A 22,593-nucleotide genomic window follows, 5' to 3' on the forward strand; every position below is an offset into this window, starting at 1 on the left:
GGGTTGTATTCACCCCCCACTTCAAGCATCTGATCGGCCGCTCCGACCCTATGCTCTGCTCTGGCTGTGCTGTTTTGGCGGATACCAAGCATGTGCTCCTCGACTGCCACCTTTACACCTCCCAAAGAGCAGCTCTGCAGTGTCGCCTGCAGTCGATCACGGCAGCAACATTCAATTTGGCAACCATTCTCGGCCCTTGGTCTAACCAGATCGACCATCGCCAAGCTCTTGAGTATGTCAAGATTTTTCTCCGGGACACTGGTCTCCTCTCTACCCTATGATGTGCCTGCATACCTGTGTGCTGTGTGTGTGTTTTTTTCTGTGCTGTGGTTTTGCCTACCGTTCTGATGTCTTACTGACTCCACTGACTATCGACCCTATTTAGCATCGTTCATCACCTCATCATCAGGACACATCTCACCCTGCCCATTGTGCCTTGGGGTAGTGGGCCGCACCTTATGTGGCGAATTTCGCCATTCATTATCGTTGTTGTTGGTGGTGGTGGTGACGTAATGACCCTAGTGGAGCATCCTCGAAGGTGTGGGTCGAGGTCTGTGGGTTCTATGGTTTGCAGCAGTGACGTCGATTCTCTAACATTTAACCGATCACGCCTAAGCATATGTCGTCTAAACGCCGATGGACGTCTAAATGCATATATGCACACCTCGCTGTATATAGGAAGGGAGTTGCCTCAGGACAGAAGCCGCCGATATTTCGAACAGAGACTGTTCTTCTTCTGGGCACCGTCCTCATCATTGGCATGGTATTTAAAGGGTTAGGTGTGACGTGTTTAAAGGTTCATGCGAATTGTGGGTCAACAGCCCGGAGGGAAGAAAGGGTCCGTGCGGGCTTCTACGGCCGGAGTAAATGGCTGCTAACAAAGCATATCGTGCGGAGCAAATAGCCTCATCTGCATCATCATTGTCATCATATACGTCACCTTGATCTTCACTCGCGGATTCATTTCTTGACGAGCCTTTAACGCATTAAATCCCAGTGTCAATCTAACAAGATTGATACGATATATGTTATATCAGGTGTGCCGAAGTGGCGGCCCACCTGGAGGGGTTGTCATGAGACCCGCGTGGCCTCCGAGCAAAAACAAAAAATTCATATACAAAAATAACGGAGATAGAAAATATTCGCTTCAGTAACTGTCGTGGCGTTATCATTGGGTTCTGTGCCTGTGCAGTTTATCTTGCGTTAGTGATAGAAAACTGTTGCCACTGACATGTAACTGCCAATGACTCTCTAACTACAACAACTTCATTGTGAGGCGCAGAAAGGCGCATTCTCTAAGTAATGTCGAATTCGGTTGGTCATTTCGTGGCAACTTTCAACGTGCTAGATCCGACCTATTCCCGCCCATTGTGCCACATCTCGCGTGTTTGCGTGACACTTTGCGAACGCCAGGAATTTGCCAGCTAGCATTTTTTTCCGCCCGGCCTCGAAGCGATCGGGCAGCGAATTTCCCAACTTTATCCGGTGTCGTCATATATCCGCATGGCAAGGGTAACGAGGGCCCTTATTGACCCGCACCTCAAAGTTCGCGTGTGTTAGCAGACGACAAAACACGAGTACGTGCAACAGCGAAGCCTCTAGCGTGGTCCCACGGGTAAAACCGCTAGATTCATGGCACTGATGTTCTGGTGGCACATGTCACTTGTTCGAGCTCGGGCGCCGACCTAGCAATTACCGAGCGCTATGCCGTGTTGCCATGAAATGGCCACCCGGATTCGCCATAAGAGACAAGCGGGGTTGGTTGGCACTTGACAACATCGAAGACGACAACAGTAAAAGTAAAACAAAGACAGCCGGAGAACGTCGAACTCAACACACAATCAACTCACATCTACACTCTTTATTTCCCGAATCAATCAATCGATGTCGAACCTTCAACGTTTAATCATAATCAACCTTTAGTTATATGATAAAAAGATTGGAAGTTCGACGTTCCCCGTCTGTCTCTGTGTTGTTTTCGGCGTCTTCGCTGGTGACTCTCTAAACTTGCCTCAAATTATGATTTTTACTTGTTTGATATTACTAGGACGTTCCGACCAGAAGTTGAGAGCAAACCCTACATGGCCGATTTGTAATATGGGTACCTTCAATGCCGCCAGAAGCGGACAGGTTCATTCGCAGGCTTGGTGATCTCCCGAGTGGATTCGAGCAAGAATTCTTCAAGTGCAGGATAACTGAAACGGAGCTTTTTGACTCGCCGCTTTCCGCAGTTGTTGGCAACGTTCATAGTACTGACATATGGAATTGACTGAGCTGCAGTGCGACGCACCGATAAGTGCGCTGAAGTTGGTGAGCTTCGTTCCATTCTTACGTTGGACGTAGGTATCCGAAGATACGTATGTTGTACGGACAAACCTGTCCATGTTCAGTACAACATACGTTTAATAATAATAATTCGTGGCGTTACGTCTCGAGACAAGTGTGCCAACATACGTCTGCGAGCAGGCGTTTTCTCTGTTGAACTTGAATATGCTAGAGTTACGCTCACAACTAACAAATGAACGCATCAACGAAGCCCTTAAGATCGTAATCACTTTCGCACGATGTTGACGCAATAGTTAAAAACAAGAGGTGCAAAGTTCCCTCTCTACGCAGCAAATAAAAAGGATTGATGACTCTGTGATTGAGCAACGCTAAGTAACTTAAATGCACGCGTTTTATGTTGCTTTAAGCTCTGTGTTGTGCCATCTATAGGCTGTTTCAGTTAAATCCCCGTGCTATATAATTCGCGAACGGGTGCACCAATCGAATAACTTTCTTTCTTACAAGTATCTGTCCAATACCACCTACAAGCTGCGCACCGTGTGAATGAGTGGGAGGCGCTCATTATCTAAAATAACAATTCAAATGAGTTTCGTGAAAAATTATAACTTCTAGAGCAGGGCGCCGACGCCATTAAAATGGGTACTGCCCCTTTTGGGATCTTCAGTGGACATGTTTTAGAGAAAAATCTGCCACCAAAGCGGGTCACTTGTTGCAGTGATTAATTGGTTTCGGTTTACATATTTTTGTCGCGGCTGGTCGCGGCGAAGCGCAAAACGACGTAATTCATTGGTGTAAGGACGTAATTCATTGGTGGATAAGGGAGTGGAAAAGTGTCCTTTTACGCTTTTCCGCGAGAAGCCGCGACAAAAATATGTATACCGAAACCAATTAAATACTGCAAAAAATGAGCCGCTTCGGTGGCAGATTTTTCTCTTAAAAGTGTCCACAGAAGGTCCCAAAAGGGGCAGTACCCTTTTTAATGCCGACTCCGGCCTGTTTTAGAAGTGATATTTTTTACGAAACTCCTTTGAATTTTTATTTAAATAGTGAGCGCCTCCCGCTCATTCACATGATGCGCAGCTCGTAGGCGGTATCGGACAGATACTTGCAAAAGAGAAAGTTCTTCGATTGGTGCATCGGTTCGCGAATTATTTAGCCTGAGGATTTAACTGAAACACCCTGCGTATCAGGGTGTTTCAGGCTGCCCCAAAGGCAGGTTACCTCAAAGCCGCGGTATGCGGCCCGCGTAGTTTCTCTGAGGCTCAATGCGGTCTGCGGACACGTATGAGGTCGGCACCCTCGTGCTATATGCAAATCGTTTGTGTACGTTCCAGCTTCTTAAATAGTGAGTCGATTTCATAGCCATATCTCTCCTTTGGAGCACTCAAACTTTGTACTGATTCCAAGTTCATCAGTATGCACTATGATCTTCCAACATTTCTTGCAATATGTTGCTGATTGAATGCTACGGTGCCACATCACCTTAGGTGTTAACATTAACAGCACAGCTTAACATAGTACCTGAAAAGAATAGAAGTTTGAGATCATCTGCCTCATGGTCTACACTTTATTCGTGATACGTAGCACCCGGATGGTTAAGCATCTATGGCTTCAGACAGAATTGTCGTAATTTATGAAGGTTAATGATTTTCATACTGAGCCAATTGTCATCGTTGTTAATGTACACTTGCCAAGAATGATAGACATGTCCTCCTTCCTCCTGGCGAGTTATTGGTGTTTAAAGATTCGTGAGTACACAACACACATGAAAATTTCACTGGTCATCCAGCATTAATTTCTATCCGTTTCGCGCGGCCTTGGAGGAATGCATACGTGGAACAGCGTTGAAGGCACCTCATTCGTTATTTGTCGTTATTAGTACACCCGAACATGCAGGAATACATTACGTTGGTGTCTAGCACGACCTTCGGCATATTCTCCATCCCGCCGACATGGAATCAAGCGAAGGCGAAGTGCGCTCATACAGGTTGGTTACTCCCGTTAGTGCCGAGCAGTGGGGCTAGTGGTACTCTGAAGGCTGGAGTGCGTCGCCCCTATATAGAACCCTAGAGAGCCCTGCGAGCTCGAGATTAAACAGGATGCGACTTGGTTTGTTACCGAACCCTGGCCCTACCAATAGCAAATAGATGTTCTCACATGTACCCATACCACCCTTACGCATAAACACTACGCCGTCTGGAATGTAATTAGGAATCCAGCTCAGCATATGGCCACTGATTTACCTTTCATACAATTCCGCTGATCCACGATATTTTCAGTAACTCCAACCTTTCGGGCCCCTGTTTTTCATTGCGTGAAATTTTATGCGATTTGTGGTCACGTTATGCGATCTGCACCCAGCAGAGGCGCTGGTAACTGGCGCCTGTGCCCGCACCAACAGACCCTACACCAGAGCCTTATACAACCTTATACAGCCTGTTTCCAGTTCGCCCATTTTGAGTTCTGGATTCAAGGCACTGGAACCGGCAGGAAATCAGCCGTGTTTGTGGGCATGACAACTGACAGTCCGCATGACTCTGTGGCTTACGCAGACGAAGGCTTCGAAAAATGTAGACAATCACAATGCTCGTCCACCACACTAGATTCAGGAGGCCCAACGTATCAAGCCAAATCACAATATCGAATCTGGAGGGAACTGAGGCACCTCACAACTGGTTTTATGCGGCATGTAGGGGTATATGAAGTCCATAATGCACAAAAATAGTTCGAGCTTCTGCATCACGCGGTACTGCTGACGCCGAAATATGGCAACAAACTCTTCGGACTTCTTTATAATGAGAAAAGATATCTATCCTTCTGAAACGCCGTTATGCCCGGCTCCGAATGACTCCTCGCAGATTTTCATGTGCTATATCTACGGTATGCATTCTCTGCGGAAGTGTAGTACCAGATGTGCCCCTCTGCACTCATTTTCTACGACTGCTCTTGTAAACTATCGCCAGTTTGTGAAACGCAACCAGAGCCGTTCCAAGGCGAGCTACCGCCTAGGTGCAGTTTTATCGTAAAGCACCACTCCCCCTCCTTCCCCCAACAGAAGAGATGTTAGAAAAAGTAAGGAAGAACTCGCTTCCGCATCCGAACTAAAAAATAACCCTGACTGCAGCTTTGGCGTACAACCTAGCTCCCGGGATCTGCTGCACGCCACCCTCCCGACGAAGTCGAGGCTGCCCCTCTTCCCTCCTCCCTGTGGGGACGACTCTGGCGCGAAAGGTGCGGTCTGCTGCTTTCGCGTGTGCTCTGAGTGGCGATAAACGCGTGACTTGATGAGCATACAGGGACGTTCGCTACCGAAGTTATTGCACATCCATTATCCAGGTCAAATGCCTTACAACGTCTACCGAAGAAAATGCAGCAAGTAGAGTGGGAAGCTGTTCAGGGCGAAGGCTTCATGCGAAGGCTGTACACTGCATGCTGCAAATTCGAAGGATGTGTCATCAGGAAGGACAGAGCTGTACACTGTGAGAATCATTCCTCGAACTGCGCCGTATCGAAGACCGAATCGAAGACCACACGACTTGGGCGTTTGGACCTTTGTGAGAGGTTTGCTAGATTCTAGATTCTAGATTCTAGTTTGCTAGATTCAGATTCTATGACGAGAAACGTCCGCACCTCAGGAATTTGGGAACAGCGAGACAGGTGTCATGCTGTTCCATGTGGCGAATTTCCCCATTCATCATCATTAATTTATCTGTTGTTGTCGTCATGCTGTTCGCAAAGCTTACGATTGGCGCTTCTAACACCAATGAAGGACAAAGAAACAATATTCGGTCTATACGTTCATAAATCACAAATAGAATGTAGGGTGCACCTTTTACACTGGGTACTTTCGGTGCGACGCTAAAATGAAGACGCAGCATATATCCGTAAATATCCGTGATGCTGTTGCAAGCAAGAAAGTGACTCAGTAAGAGGCACTGTTATGACATACAGCGCTTAGAGGTTTATATACGGTAAACTTAAGCTGCCTATGTTTGACGTCAGTGTCCGCTTTTGCGTGCGTCTCTCGTACTATAAGACACTTGCGGATCTCAGCGTGCTACTATATACTGCTTCACAAATCGGTACAGCATGACCGCTCTTGCAGCACCCGCAGTATTTATTACAGTCATCACTGCATGCTATGCTCAGTTCGCTGGGCACACAACAGGTACGATGACAGCCACCACCATAACGTTCTAGCAATGGGTTCAGTCACACATATATGGTTCTACGACTGCTCTTTGTTTGCTCACAGTGGAACCTTGCAACGGCGGCCAGTTTCGGTGCAACGACGGCCAGTGCATCCCATCCTCCTGGGTGTGCGACGAGGCCATCGACTGCGAGCACGGCGAAGATGAACATCAAAATGAAACCTGTGGTACGTACCGGTTTCACGTGCAGGATCTAATGGCAAATGTTTAAGAATCGCCGGAATCAGACCTCACTGTTTCAGTATTATAGTAATTTATTGTTTCAGTATTTCAGTGGTCGTAGTGGTGTGGAGTTGTTAGTCCCGACAGGGTATGCACTGGTTACCCCAGCCTACAATAGTCTGGGAAAATGTGCACTCACAACAAAGTCATAAATCACAATTCCTGTCTCTCATTACTGTTATAAAACTGTCAATATTACAAATTTACTTTAGCCAACAGAGGTAGATGGTATGTGCGTGCTTTGCAATGGTAGCGCTCTCACATTTTGTCTTTCCTGTCCATTATGACACAAGTGAAAGCATTGTCTCTCCTCACAGCGACATCGACCTGTTCAACCTTCGATGCCTGCAGTACACTACGTGCTCTCAACGCATCTCTGCGAACACTACGCAGCCACAGCGGAAACCCCTCCGCTCGTGTAGGTGTTCTCGTGGGCTTTTCATTAGACGACTTAGCGGCGTATGAGACGGGATACTTTTGCGACGTCGTTCCTGTCCTAGAATTTGAGATTTCGATTTCCAACGCTTGGCTCTATGTGCAGCTGGACGAACAGAAATATCTGTATGCCGACTACGTTCAGCTCAGCGGGAGAGTCGTTAATGACAGATACTGCGATTCCTCTTGTACCTGTAAATGCAGTTTCGCTGCTGCGTATGTGACGGTTGGAAAGTACCATGTGGACAGTACTGACCTTCCAGATCATTATGAAACGGCGGCTTTCACGATGCTGGCGAATAGGATTGAAGACTACCTGCGCAAATCATCCGAATAAGTGAAGGATTAAGGCTGCATGATAACACTCGCGTAAAATCGGACTGGGGCATCTTACTCCTAGGTATAACCAACCATAAAAATAACACTGTAATAAATTATAAAGAGAGACAGAGAAATATGGAGCACGCCAGATGCGAAGATATACGTAATTCAAAGTGCATAATCACTGTGCCATATTGGAAAGTGCTGTGAACCATTTGGAAGCACGACTATCTTGCCGCTGTATGGCTGTGATCGGACGCAGTGCAGGTATAGGCGACCACAGACGTTTCACCATCAGATCTGCAAGTGCAGTGAGACAAATACTCAGGAGAAGCTGGGTGTTGCAGCATTAATCGACGTGTTGAAGGGTAGTAAATGTGGAATTTCATTATCTATCGTGGCGTGATATGCCGCGCCGTGTTTTCTAACTGTTCCTTTCGAAATACAACTGATAAGCTGCTCTTAGTAACCTGAAAGTGTGTTTAATATTACCGTATTGAACTTGAATAAAAAGTATTGGAAATGAAAACGTTGAAAATGTGGTCGTTGTGCTTTTCTGTCTCCTGTTTGTGTTGTATTTACTGTAGAGCCGATTCAAAACTTTCAAGAACTTAGCCTTATGTGACATTCCTGGTTTCCCCTTAGCACTGAGTGCGACGCGTGTCGGAGACACAAATTTCAACACAAATTGGGATATGCGCGTTGGAAATATTCCATGAATCTAATTCCCAATTTATATTGTCTCAAAGAGGACACAACCGGCCTCTTTCGCACACTCTTCTGGCGGGATGTTACATAAGTTCCCATGGCAAAAAAACAAAACAAAACAAAAACATCAGCGCTGTAGAAATTAGTAGAGCAATATCGACAACAACAAGCCATCCTCACCTGTGTTGATGATGAAATACTGTCGGAATAGATTAAAGAGACAATCCCGAGCTATTGTTTCATGTTAAGATTAGAGTTGTATTTCACTCCAGTTTCGGTGTAGAAGATAACAGCAAATTTCGTCCAACAGATCGTCGTATTTTTAACATAAACAAGAAAAACGAGAGGCACTTTAACACGTGGTTTTGTTTTCATGGTGACCTAAACTTGAGGTGCGTGACTTTGGCGGAAGTCACCAGGGTGCGCGATTTAGATAAACGTGGTTGAATTGTGATTTGAACTGTAAACGTCGCTGAAGCCCACCTCTGTGAGGCCGACAACGGCGAGCCCTTTCACCAGCACCACCACCACCGAATGCGCCGGAGCGTGTGCCGTAGACTTTTGTCCAGCATTGTACCAAAAGGCACATTCAATACTGCTAAGGGAAAGTGAAGGGAAGTCCCTCAGGTCGAGAACCGCCGTTATTTCGAACAGAGATTATTCTTCTTCTGGGCCCATGAGAAGAACAGTCTAGGTTCAAAATATCGGCGGCTCTCGTCCTGAGGCACTTCCCCTCACCTTCCTTACCGGTTTGCTGGATTTTCTACACTTCTATGTTAAAGGTAAATGTGTTTCTTGGCAGAGAATGGCTGGCGCTCCAGTGGTGCAGTATTGGGTAGGCAGCGAGAAGACGACAGCCGACGCCTCAGGAGAGCAGAAGACAAGGCAGCGAGACGTAGATGGCGCAAAATAGTAGCGGATTTGCGCTATTATTGGCCCGTCTCGCGTTCATTAGCAGTTAGCGCTTCCGGAATCCACGCACGGTGGGCTGGCTGGGCGAAAATATCTGGCATGGCCAGATCACCAGGGAACTCTCACATTTTTGACGCCTTGCGCAGAGTGTCCGACGCAGGGCGAAGTTTGCCACTTTTTCGCCTCACATTCGCTCCATGCTGGTTGGCTTTTATGCCGTGCACGGATTTTAGAGAAACAACTGTGAAACGATTTTTTCTCGGCCGACTGGAGAACCGCAACTTTGACCTTGTAAAAGTGCTGGGCCTTTGGCCACCTGACATTTATTCAGAGCAGTGCGTTGGAGTTAGCCTATTAGGACCGTGTGATCCATTGTGGCTATCACACTAAGAATATTTACGCCCATTTAGGTCTTGAATGGGTGTATTTTGAAATTTACACCCTACAGCTAGAAGCAGAACACCTGTCCAGGTGCAAAGATGGTGTACTGTACAGTTTACACCCCACAGTCAAAATAGCAACACCTAACTTGGTGTAAAAATGGTGTACCGGTTGAGACAAAAGTTTTTGAAACGCACGAGCGGCGTCAACACTCTGCTGAGCGACATCCTGCGAAACAGGGACGTCCACTTGATCAGACGGGGGCCAGTGCCCGTTATCACTTGCGATAAGGCTGCTTTCCATGCACATTCGAGACCAATGTCAGCCATCCACCCCTGAGTGAAAGTGCCCATTTTCGGTTTCCATTTCCATTTGACACTGCTCGCACGTTTTTGACCGAACCTGTACACCACTACTCATTCGTTTATGAAATTTGTTTGCCCTGGGTCCTTACAGAGTGTAATTAGAGTAATGACAGCGAACTCCTGGTTTAAAATGGAAATAAGTGAGGTATCGATCATTATAGCTGTAAAAGTTCATGCTCAGAACAGAAGAAAAGAAAGAAACAGTACTGAAAAAATTGCATTCAGTTTTCAGCACTGCTATAAGCTGTGCATTGCAGTTTCTCAAATTCATTATGATGTTACAATACTCCATACAAGACTCAACACAGCTTCCTCTGATGGCTCTTGACAGTACCCATCCTTGCAGATGAAGCACAGATCACCATCGGCCCATGCCTCTAAAGGGTGTAATTCCTTACACCCCACTGCTTTTACACCAGGACTGGTGTAAGTTATCAAACACCAACTTTACGCCACAAGGGGTGTAAGAAATATACCAATTTACACCCTTCTAAAGGGTGCAGATTCTTACACCCTACTGACTTTACACCGAATTTGGTGTGAGTTATCGAACTCCAACTTTACACTCAAAAAGGTGTGATATGTTTTAGTGTGTACGTTAAACGATGACTTGACCTTTCGCCAATATTTATCGCGAAAGCAGCGGTTTTTTTTTGGGGGGGGGGGGGGGGCGTCTGTTTATGGGAGTAGCCGAATTTATCGTCCGACGAAATCAGTCTCTCCCTGTTATTTTTTTTTCGCCTACGTCAACATAATTTATGTTTGAGAGAGGAGATGTCGCTGTGCACAGAAAATGAACAGTTTCCTCGCCAGATAATTTAAACGAAGTACCGGGATTCTGCGAACCAACTACACTTGGCAACGTGGGCAAGGGGCCACGCAAACGTGACCCTGTCACCGCAGTGCCCGACTACGTCTCCGTTTACGCCACCGCGTGCCGAATTGAACGCCAATGACTAGCCGAGGTTCCTCTATGCGAATGTGAACACTGTATAGAACCAACATAAGGATGCACTCTTAACACGCGTCTGGTAGTCCAGCAGCGAGAGCGTAGAGACAAGAGAAAAAGGGCAACCACAGAGTACAGGTCCGCAGGCAATCTTAACCGTATATGGGTTAAGAAACGATGAGCAATAACAGGTAAAATATTCTGATGTACCAGTTCTCGACAAGAAAGACCGTTTTTACGGGAACATTTTCTGGGGTGTTCGGAAAACTTCATAGCCAGACGTCGGGAGAATGCCAGAAAGAGAGACTTCGGAACAATGTTTGATTAAAATTGTTGCACCACGCCTTTGGGACATATTGTCACACAAATATTGGCTATGAACATGCTTTCCCTTTTACACGATGTGTTATGCGGAAATATCAGCTATATCTAAACCGAAACCACAATCGGGGGAGGAGGCGACCAAAACTTCATTTTCCTAGAGCGCCCGCATAAAGCCGATGCATGACGTTACCGGGTATGTAGAAGCAGAAGTACACTGTTAGAAAAAAAGGTGCCTCAATGGAGTGAAAAATGTGATTTCGTATCATTTACCACTTCCTTGACCGTGTTTATTCCATCCAAAGGGTACAAAAGTGGTGGAGGCGCCTATTTTACTCCACTTTGTTCACGGGATGGGGAAGAAGGCGTAAAGCATGCGTTTCCTCCTTGAGCAAACTGAAAAAGCCTGCAGCTTACACCTTTTGAACTGCGAGAACTCCTCTGGCTATACCTTCTACTTAAAGGTCAGCTATGATTTGATTTGATTTGATTTGGGTTTTTCTGGTGCATTAGCTACTAAGGCCAAAGGTCAGCTATGCCGATATCCCAAATAGTCGAAACGGTTGTGATATTCTGAAAGCCCACATCCAGCTCTCCCCAAAATGCACCTTCATTCTCTCAGTTCGGTACAGTACCATGTCAAAAAAATAGATAATTAATTCCGAAACACACATGGGCGCAGCCATTTCTATGACGTAGATGCACCCGAACGGGCATTGTGACGTGTACGCGCCTTCGTACTTTTCAGTGGATTTCAGCTACGGCTTCTCGCGGCTTCGCGTATCTGTGCTTGAAGATGGCAGCCGGGTTCCACCGTTCCGCGATAAGTAAACAGTGCAGCAGCTGCGAACTCATTCGTGAACCAACCTCTGTGCGATGTTGTGACTGGAATTCGTCGTTTGTGTTTTGTGAGCACGTACAATTTGTATCAAGTGGCGTCTGCGTTAGCGCCTTTACAGCACTTGCCCATTGTAGAGACTGACGTTTCGACAGCCGTGTCAGCAAGAAAATGCGGGCAGCGTTTTATTCCTGCAGGAAAAAATTGTGCTATGTATTTGAGAAACCGCATACTGCTACGGGACAAGTTTACGTACGATTTATCAATGTGCAACAGCGTCGACGATGGTAACGACGAGAGACGTAAAACGAAATACAAATCACATTTTAAACTTTTTGTGGGATTCTGTGCATTTTCCAGAAGCTTTCTTTGAATCACGCATTTGTGGCACGCTACAAACTACTGCATTTTATGTCTAACATCTGGATATTGTTTGTAATGAGCACCGTCGCACAAAAACATGCACACGAAAGCTCCAGTAGCCATGTGGTTGCACACTATGCAGACGCAAATGAAGTACCAGACCACATGTTGCCACTTAGAAATGGTGTTTTTAGAAATGTGGTGTCTGAAGAGTTAAGGCATAGCATAGATCCTAGAAATCAGGTGCACCTTATCCTTCTGTAGAGTGCTCTTTCAATTCACAACTCAGCCCATGGGGTGTAAAAGTGTTAGAGGCAATTATGTGACTTGTCGTCCTGGGTGACATCACTGGCCAGCCTCGGAATTAATACCGTCCTCAGGAATTATTGTATGTAGGACATGATAAGCAATATGTAAGTTGCAACCTTGTCTGCAACCTTGTCTTGGTCCCTGGCCCAATCCAGCCCAGCAACGCTCTGCGCTCAAAGGTCTTCTGACATTTCTGGACACCATCGGACTTCGATCGTTATTGTAAAGGGGCACGTTATTTTATTCCCCCCATTCCACCAAGCACTGGGGTAGAGTATCGCCTGTTGCGATGAAACTCCCCACTCTCCAAGGCCGAAAATAAAGTTGTTGTTGTTTTGTCTGCAGCATTCTCGATTGCCTCTTACCTTTACAGTTAGAGACACGTTACCAAACCATTTGCAAAGGGCACTCTTACAGGGGCCGTGTAACTTGAGTTTTTAATTTATAAAATTTATAAAAATATAAGTATACAATATGCAATATGAAATTTATATAAAATAAAAAATAACATTTATAAAAAGAATTTATAAAAAGTAAATAAAAAGGCTTCATGGAAGCAATCCGTTAGCATACCCATTGCACATGAAGCACAATTATATATGCTTGGACATCATCGAATTAATCTTCTGAACCATATGTGTGGCTGCATACGAATTTTTTCATGCGCATGGTCTACCTTTCTATTCCTACATGTGCACACGAATAACAGTGAATATATGTGAAGTGGCAAAAAGCAACGGTAGACTCTACCATCATTGGGCCCCTTTAACTTTTCCACATTTATGTCTGGTGAACAGGGAACATCTCACTAGAAAAGAAGACATTTGTGCATTGTTTGGCAAGCAAATAAATATATTTATTTATATTTTCCATCGATCAACAATGTTGTGACCTGGTGCAAATATTAATGTCAACAAGGAAAGTACTTACAAATTATCCCTATGTGCTCAAATGCAGATATGACAATTCTCTTTTTGTACCTCAGTACAGTACAGTTTCAAAATCAACAAAGTGCACAGCATCAGCAATCTTAAAGTATCTCAAGAGGGGAATCACATAAAGCTCTAATAATAGACTGTGCAAACAAAGCTAAAAAACAAACAAACAAAGTACTTCACGAAAAATCTGAATAATCGGTTGCCGTTGTGATATGTACTACTATGCACAGTTCATGAATGGAACATGTTACCTCATTGCATTGCCTCCATGTGAGCACCAGAACAGGATGCTTTTTAGGTCGCTCTTTTCGTGTTTTCCTATTGTCTTTTTTTTTGTTTTCTGTTTTTGCAATAGCAAGCATGGCCATAGTGAAACACAAGCAGCCAACTACAGGATGAGACATCTACAATGCGACTGCTAGCTCTAAACTGATATATTTATTAGCAGACTCTGGAATATACACATATATGCTGCTAAGCAAATGACAATTTAACCAATAAAATAACATACAAGAAAAAAGCGTTATATATCTTCCCCTCTCCTCATTCTATTTCACAGGCAGCCCTAGTATCATTCTGAGTGTGTCCGTGCGTTCCCTTTGAGATAACGTATCTCGGACAGAAGCAAATCTAACAGCGGACTGCTTACACATGCAACTGTCTTGGATTTCTATAACCACTTGTTATTTAACTGCTGCCTTGAGCTCTGTGTTCTGGAAATTTAGGCAGCATCCAGAGTCCCTGCAATGTGTTGCCATGTTTCTCCAGGGCATCAAGAGTCTGTCCTTGGCTGCCTGTGTTTCACTATGGCTCTCAGATACAAACTACCCCATTTCAACACAGTAGAAAACACAGATTTGTAAATAGCATCTGTTGATTGCACTGAAGGGTCCCCCCATATAAAGGATCATAGTGGATACTACATCTTGTGCGATAATGTCAGGAACACAAAAAAGCTAGATTTGAAACCACTCTTACGTCGTAGTAGTAGTATTTGTGTGAAGCTACGCAATTCCTGTCCTGCAAATAATTTAAACCACATGTTTCATCTGCCAGCGTGATGATCCCCTGAAAAGCAATTCAAACTTGGCCGGAACTACCGGTTCTGAAACCTATCCCTGACATGTGTAGCCATCAGGGAGGAAACCCAAGGGCTGCACGCACGCACGCACGCACGCACGCACGCACGCACGCACACGGGCTATGTTCTCACTGTGTATCAGCTGCTCTGGCTACTAAGAACATGTTCCAAATTAATATAACAAGGCTTGACATGATACGCCGGCGAAAGCTAAGCAATAAAATTAGTATTTAAATGTACAATACGTAAACACTTGCCATAACATGACAGTTTCCTTCCTGCATTCATGCGCTACCATTCAACCCACATAAACAGTGTACTGAATTTTTTTTATAGCATTACACGTCGTTTGACAGGACTTGAACAACATTATATAGCACACGATAAAAGTAGACTGAACATAATGTGCAGAAAAAATGGCTAAGAAGCAAGCGAGCTGGTGAAGATGATGCATATGTAAAACCCCGAGACTAGGGAACACAAAGGGACGTGTTTGTGTCTGTCCCTTCGTGTTCCCTAGTCTTGGGGTTTTACATCATGCATAATGTACAGCTTTCCATTCACGCTTAATGGCCATAGCAGTAATGCATGAAGGCCACTGCTAAGTTGTGTTGAGAAACACCACTTTATGTTTGCTATGTCTAAATGAAACGTACCTGACCTGATCCAAATTAACCGTTCTGAGTCTGGAACACACAAAGAGAAAAACGCAACACACGCCACAACATTAACAGATAGGCAAATGAGCTGTGGCGAGCTCCATCTTGAGACAAAGTCAACAAGTAATTCACCAAAACTCAATGAGCGCCTGAAATGTAACATCTCTGACTGGTAGCAGGACGGTCCACGTTCAATTCCTGGTGCTAGCACTGACTGACTTTTTCATGAATTATTTGTTGAAGCTTCGATGTGCTTGAGAACCATTCGTCAACCATTGTATCCTCATGAGGTGATGAGGGTTTGTCATCCCAAAGAGACTCCCTTTCTGGCATGTGTCCTTATGGATGCTCATCACTGCAGAAAAAAAAAGAAAAAAAGAAAAAGCATTTAATGACAAGAAATGAATAGTCGTATTTACTGCATAATGATTGTGCACAACAGAAAGAAGACTTTCGCACAGAAGGCTGTACTTCTTGAGGTCTAACATCAAGTTACAAAATTCCAGAATATATAAGACATGTTGTAAGGTAGAGAAAAAGTAGAGCTATTGAGTTGTCGAGTTGCGTTGAGGGGGGAGTTGTACCCCCTTTTTATTTTATTATATATGATTGTATAATTATTTTTATGTCTGTACCAACCCTCGCTCTCTACATTACAACACGTTTTATATATTCTGGGATTTTGTAACATCATGTTAGACATTAACAAGAGCAGCCTTGTGCACGAAAGTCTCGTCTCATTAAAATTTAGATGCTCTCAACAGTCTTCTTTCTGTTGTGAATCTCTATCGCAGCATACCTGCACATTACTGTTCTACGTACTGTGACTTTGCAGTAAGAGTATGGACTTTGGGTAAAAAGACTACACAGCACTGCTCAGGTATTTTTGCCTATCGAACAGTATGTATGTATGCAGTATGCACACAGTATTTGTGCACCGGACCCACTAAAAATGTAATGAATGTGGCATTGCCCAAGGTAATGCACCAAGTTCAACACAATTATTGTAGAATTCAGGTATTTTAGCTTACATGTCAATCCAGTACCACATCCAGTGTGAAGTTGTGACAAATAAATAGTTTCCATTTTTCTTAGCTCTCAGAACACAGACAGTGAATTATAAGAGTAGACAATATTAACATGAATTCTGGGCTATTCTTCAATTAAAGATTTACAGATAGTAAAGGCACCTTCCTCAATAGACGTTGATGACACTGAAAATTCTAAAACGTCATCAGAGGTGACATCAGCTTCTGTGTGTCAAAGGATTGTATGTCCAACAGTAATCCAGCCAACAGTAACCAAAATGTGCAAAAGACAAATTAACTGAACTAATGTAACGTACCTTCTATATCAGACAGTGAAGCTTGTAACACCCCATCCACAGCAACCAGTGTGCAGACAGCAAAAGTGGTTGAACTGGGAGATAGCAGCTAATCGGAATGGCGACCTTTGTTTTCCACCCTGAAAGCACAGATTGTAACTTTGAGGGCAGATTTAAAAGTGGTGTCAAGATGTCTGCATGCGAGTGCGCATGAAAAGTTGAACGTAGGTGAATACTCAAATTATAACATCACATTGTCATATCTGTTGGTGGAGGTAGACTGCAACTAACGTGTCAGCAATTTCTTCATGCACCAGATGCAAGCCAGATCATGCTTCATTTCCGCCTTCAGCGTGCACCTGTGATAATTCAGAAGTCAGATTATCAATACTATTGTGTTGTTAATCGTGGTTATATCAGAGTAAGTGCAGTAGGACAGCTGCACAATCGATTCATTAAGCTTGCTGTTTTTTATATCTGAACCTCGACTTACCTTTTTTGCTCCCGTTTTTTGCCTTGATCATCCGTGGCACGTTCAAAATGTTGTGCGTCGGGCACCTCAGATTTTCATCAGACGATTTCGTGCCGAGATTCCAAATTGCTTCTGGAGTCGCGCGTAACCTATGATAACATTCGTGGACGAAATCCTTGCAGTGAAAATTAGCAGGCACCACTGTCAGCCAAGAGCTTCGCACTGCTTGGTCTTTTGGCAGCTTATAATAGGTAACACTTGAATGCTCCGATGAATTGTTCTAACACCGTCGCATCTTCGACAACTTCGCCGTGGCATATCACGTATCATATCGCTCCAACCCACAAAAGGCAAGGTCAGAACAAGGAAGTGCACTTTCCAAACGACGCCGTGCCAAAAAGAAATATTCACATGCTTTGTTTCCGGCTTAGCAACAACATAACAGCTGTTCGCTTATGTACGATGCACAGAGGACGAAACGAAAGAAGCCAAGCGGCCAAGCCAAAAGTCCATGCCAAGCCAAAGACAGATAAACCGAGAACAGTGACGTCGGTGCGCCCGTGCGCAGGGTTTGCCGACGGTCTGACGGCCGGGCGTGGGAACTAAAAAAACTGTTTTCTAAAAAACTACGAACAGTTAGAGCAAGATATTTCGCACACATATTCAGTGTTCGGTAATGAACACACAGCGCGAGTATCGCTCAGTTCTGCGGCACTTCAAAATCGGCATATCTGACCTTTAAGGAGTAAACTGCTTCGTTAACCACACCCGTCTTCGTCAACCGTAACATCCGTGCGCCATCGCGGAATATGAGTCCCAACAGGCCTCATTTTGTGCCTCTTGTTTTTGCAAGCAAGTAATGGCCCTCATCACATTACTTTTCTATCGTGTTCCCGTATTTGCTGCAAGGAGGCGAAGCGAAGCCGGCGAATGCAAAGCAAAGATGGCGCCCGCCTGAGAGACGTGTGCGCATGTTATCCGCTTTTCAGTTGTTCTGTACAGTTTCCTTCAGAAAACTTGCTTAATTTCCGTGAAGTATCTCACATCTTTTCACCCCTATCGAGTCGTTCGACCGAGTGTCCAGCCACAAGGGTTTGCGAGGGCCAAGTGTTGTCAGTGCCATCAGGGTGAGTCTCGTCTTCTGTCTGGGAATTTCAGCCTGACTGTATGGGGCTCATATCTATTTTTGTTACTTTATAGGGTCCCTGTAGTCGCCCTGTCGCCCAGAGCGTACACGTCTACACAATACCGCGCTGGACTGTAGCGACAACACCTGGTATCCGTTGTGCTCCACAGGTAGGCAGGAAAAATCGCGATAGTGTTGGCTGACCTTTGTTTTTGCTTTGTGTTGTTTACCTGATAGCACGGAGCAATACATGGCTCACATTCTGAATATCCCCCGATGGAGGGACAGGACGTCATACCTTTCTAGAATGGCAATGCATGTGTGCAGCCTGATGGGTCAGCAGTGATGTAAACTCTTCAGTACCTTAATCTTGGACTGTATGTCACACGTGGAATAGCTTTTATTTGAATGAGAATTATTTAGGAAATGCCTCATGCATGTTCAATGATAGATTGATAGTACGTACTGATGCTCAAAGCATTCATGCCACATTTAGTTCTCAGCACACAAGAATGTCATCAACAGTACCTTTTTTGTCTGCTCAGAACGTGTGAGGTGTCCGGGTCGGCAGTGTAATGCAGACACTATTCTGCACAGTTCAACACATTCCAACTGTTTCATAGCGCAAGTCATACACCCACTGCAGCACATTTTCTTTCCATAGGTTTACAAGGGTGGACTCGTTATTGGTGGCACAAAAGTGAAAGTTTGAATGCAAGACACGAGGATATCTGCATGGTTCACATGTCTCTACGTTAGTGCAACACAAAGATGAGTGCTAAATATCAGCCTTTCTAAACACATCACACAATAACAGCAGCATGCCGTATCCATAACTCCAAACCAAAGTGAAGGCATACACATTATTCGTGTCACATTTGGTAGCTTACTCAGTGAATCGGTGCTTCCCAGTAAAGAAAGCATACTTGGGGAAATGTAGCATTTTTTAGACACTGTGTACACATAGTAATACTCGTGAAACACATTCAAATACCTGGCGTCTTCGATCAGAATGCATTGAGCTGTGCGTTCCACTAGGTAGGCATGGAAATGCTCATCAAACAGTTGTGTTGTCAGCATTGTTGCATGAACAAATAGATGCATGTTTGAGAGAATAATAGCAGAAATTTCTGCAAAAGTTGGAAGATCATCGTCATACGCTGTTACAACAATGGTATATCCTACTCGAAATGTTCTCTCATGTATTGTCAAACACTGTGCACTGCAGACTTCTGTATCCTGTAAGTTCATGCACCTTAGTCTGTCACGTACAAGCTCTGGCAGCGTGTCAAATGCAACATTCTTGCAACCCTGTGTGGTGAAGGTGCTTACCGGTTGTGAAAGGTGGTAGGCTTGCTGCATCTGGTGGCGCAAACTTAGAGAGCGATACACGTTGATGAAATTTTGTGTTTTCCTGATCATTATTTTAACGTATTGATGCTTAGCTTCAAACCGAAGGCTAGAAAGCGTGGAAAGTGGACCATAAAGCAGGATGAGTCTGGGGTAGTGGATCAAATAATGCATTTTAGGAATTACATTTACATCAGGGAATACGTCTCGGAAGTACTTGTAGAAGTCACATATTTGCACCTGTAACAGGGGAAGAGTCGATGGGGAAAGCTGGGGCGCTAATATAGTGTCAACGGCAACTCTGATTGATAAGTACACTTTGTCAGCATCATTGCCGGCTTCAACTTTGTGCCCGATGAGTACTGGCAGAAGTCTGAAGAAGCACCACTTCTCCATGGCAGATCCCTTAATTTAGCTTGCACCAAAAATGCACTGCCGAGACAGTGGAGGCAGTCGAGCGTTCTTATCACCGCCATGAAGACCAAATTGCTCCAGCCTTGCGTTTAAAATGTGGAATGTGAATCTTCCACCTGTCATCAAGTGTTTCAGAACATATTTGAGAACGAAAGGAATTACGCCCTCAAATAAGTCATGCATGATATCAGGCGGGAGACTCACGGTCGCATCAAATGAACTTAAGTCACTCAGGCAACTCTGACCGGATGTCCCATACGTACCACACAGGCTGGGGTCAGCCTCGACTAAACGAACATGCCGGGAAGCGTATTTCCAAAACATATGGCGCACAGCCAGCGCGGCCTTCCTTCTCGCACATCGCTCCTGTTGCCGCAGTGCGCATGCTCTTTGTAACCATGGAGACGCCGCCGCCAAGTGGTCTCGTCAGCGCAGCAACAACTCCGCCGTCCACGCTTGACCCGCGCGCATGCGCAGTATAAACCGCAGCGCTCACAGAAATTCCGCGCGCTTTTTAACGCCCTCGCGTAGACTGCGTATCTGATGTCCGACTCCTCTGCCTCAGATAAACAAACAAGCCGAAGTGCGCTGACAAAGCGCTGCTCCCTTTCCCTTGTACATAACCCTCTCCCATATATAAAGCTTGTTCTTGTCACCAAACCCCAGTCCCGTCGAAGGCAGCGCTGACTGCCGAAACGTCGACCCCTCTCCCTATACGTGTTAATAAACTCCCCGTTGTGTTTTCCTGTAAGCTCTTTGTCATCTTCTGATTTTTCCTGCTTATATATATACAGGGTGTGTGCAGAAAAACATGACCCGCATTTTTACATGTAACTCGTTGTCTACTTAGCCGAGGAACTTCCGGTGGCGCACGACGGCATATTTATGCGTGCGAAAGCTACAAAAAAATCCTGGAAGCCAGACTCAGTGTAAAAAAATAAACAGCGCGCGAAAACATGGGCTTCCATGCATTAGAATAGGGCGGTCATGACAGTGCATGGTAGTGCATTTCGGTCTCAGGAGAGTTATGTGCAGGCACCGCTAGGGGTACTGCCGATGAGCATCCATGTGGGACATCGTTTCGATTTATGGACCGATAGCTCCCCTAGCGGTACTTGAACACAACTCTCCTACGTCCACCGTGTTGCCCTTTCACATACACTCTGTTGTCCACCATGTTGCCCTATTCTGATGCACGGAAGCCGACGTTTTCGTTGTTCCGTTTATTTTTTAAGCTGAGTATGGCTTCCACAATTTTTCTGCAGATTTCGCACGCATAAATGCGCCATCGTGCGCCACCGGAAGTTCGTTAGTTAGGTAGGCAACAAGCTATGTGCCTAAATGCGGGTCATGTTTTTCTGCACACACCCTGTATATATATATATATAAAGACGTTAATTGACTAAATTAAATGCATGTCATCACATGTTAAGGAGCATCTCGTATTATTTTACTGCATGTCTACTCTTGCAATTATTCCAAACGTGAATTCCTCGATAACAATAATATAATGCTCACGGTTCGCAAATTGTGGGTTGACTGCACTGCCTGTACATATGGACAGCCATTACGTGTTTTGCCGCTGACGTTTATTACATATCGCGCAATTAGCTGTGTCATATATGACAGCAAGAGTGATTTTGGTGAGTCCACTCTTGATTTGTTTTGTAGCTTGCACTACGACTACAAAGAAGTGCATTGCAGGAACGATCGAATAGACCCTTTATTATGTGTTCAAAATAGCAAACCATGAGACAGCATATATGCAGCTCGAATGGTGAAAAGTGTGCCAAACAGTTAAGTCAACTGCAACCTTGCAGAAATGATTTGGTCTGTGTTACACCACAGGTGCACCATTCACATGTTGCTACAGCATCAGCGTGTAACTTGACTATTCATTCGCGAGCTATTCGATAGCTTCGATGCCACAAAGGACGGTACAAACAGCAAGGGGTGTTCTCATCGTTCGGATGGACTCGGCCGTGCCACTGCTGCTGTCTTGTGCGGCAATGATTGAAGCGGCCTCAAACACATGAATCGCCGTGCGAACAGGCGCATGCGCCTTGTGATCCCGGCGCAGCAGAGGGTGAGGAGGAGCCTCGCCGGCTGTGCGCGATATGTTTTGGAAATACGCTGCCGGGAATGGGCTGAGGGGGATCGGAGTGCAAAGTCCTTCTCCTCCCACTTGTCGTTTATGTCTTCCTGTTGTGCCATACAGAACCTGCAGATTCGGTCACCGGAGAAGCACTCCCGAAAACCACCAATCTGGTGGCATGACAAGTTATCGCCACGCACGTAGAGCAGTGCTCCTCTCAGAGTTTCATCATTGACAGTAATGCCGTCAGTTTCAAGCTTCTTGAGGTCAGCCATCAGGGGCTGCATCACGCATCGCAACCCATGCGATGAGACATCGGAACCCATGCGATGAGACAAGCTTGCATCTGACAAGTAATACTAGATGCTCACTCTCCACCCTTGACCGCAGTCCTGGGGAAAGATTCAGTAATGTAAAATATCCAGCCAATAATTTGTGTCTTCCTCTCTTACTCTCAATGGGGTTGCAGACCTCGAATTCGTCAAAATAAAGTTGGATAGCAATTTTCCCCTT

At 45.1% G+C, this 22,593-nt stretch overlaps 1 protein-coding gene across 1 annotated transcript; it reads left to right on the forward strand.

Moving 5' to 3' along the window:
* The first annotated feature begins 6,315 nt into the window (after positions 1-6,315).
* LOC135383540 (uncharacterized) lies at positions 6,316-8,007 on the forward strand. Its single transcript, XM_064612954.1, has 3 exons — positions 6,316-6,454; positions 6,542-6,664; positions 7,037-8,007. Exons 1-3 carry the CDS (start codon positions 6,376-6,378, stop codon positions 7,489-7,491), a joined length of 657 nt encoding a protein of 218 aa, XP_064469024.1. The 5' UTR covers positions 6,316-6,375; the 3' UTR covers positions 7,492-8,007.
* The last annotated feature ends 14,586 nt before the right edge of the window (positions 8,008-22,593 follow it).

The sequence above is a fragment of the Ornithodoros turicata genome, chromosome 2 (assembly GCF_037126465.1).
Source record: "Ornithodoros turicata isolate Travis chromosome 2, ASM3712646v1, whole genome shotgun sequence".
Classification (NCBI taxonomy): domain Eukaryota; kingdom Metazoa; phylum Arthropoda; class Arachnida; order Ixodida; family Argasidae; genus Ornithodoros; species Ornithodoros turicata.

Bases quoted from the DNA above. Each gene is read 5' to 3' on its own strand.
- LOC135383540 (XM_064612954.1), top strand. From the start codon at position 6,376: ATGACCGCTCTTGCAGCACCCGCAGTATTTATTACAGTCATCACTGCA. The intron at 6,455-6,541 runs GTACGATGACAG...GTTTGCTCACAG, and splicing joins GTTCGCTGGGCACACAACAG to TGGAACCTTGCAACGGCGGC. The intron at 6,665-7,036 runs GTACGTACCGGT...CTCTCCTCACAG, and splicing joins ACATCAAAATGAAACCTGTG to CGACATCGACCTGTTCAACC.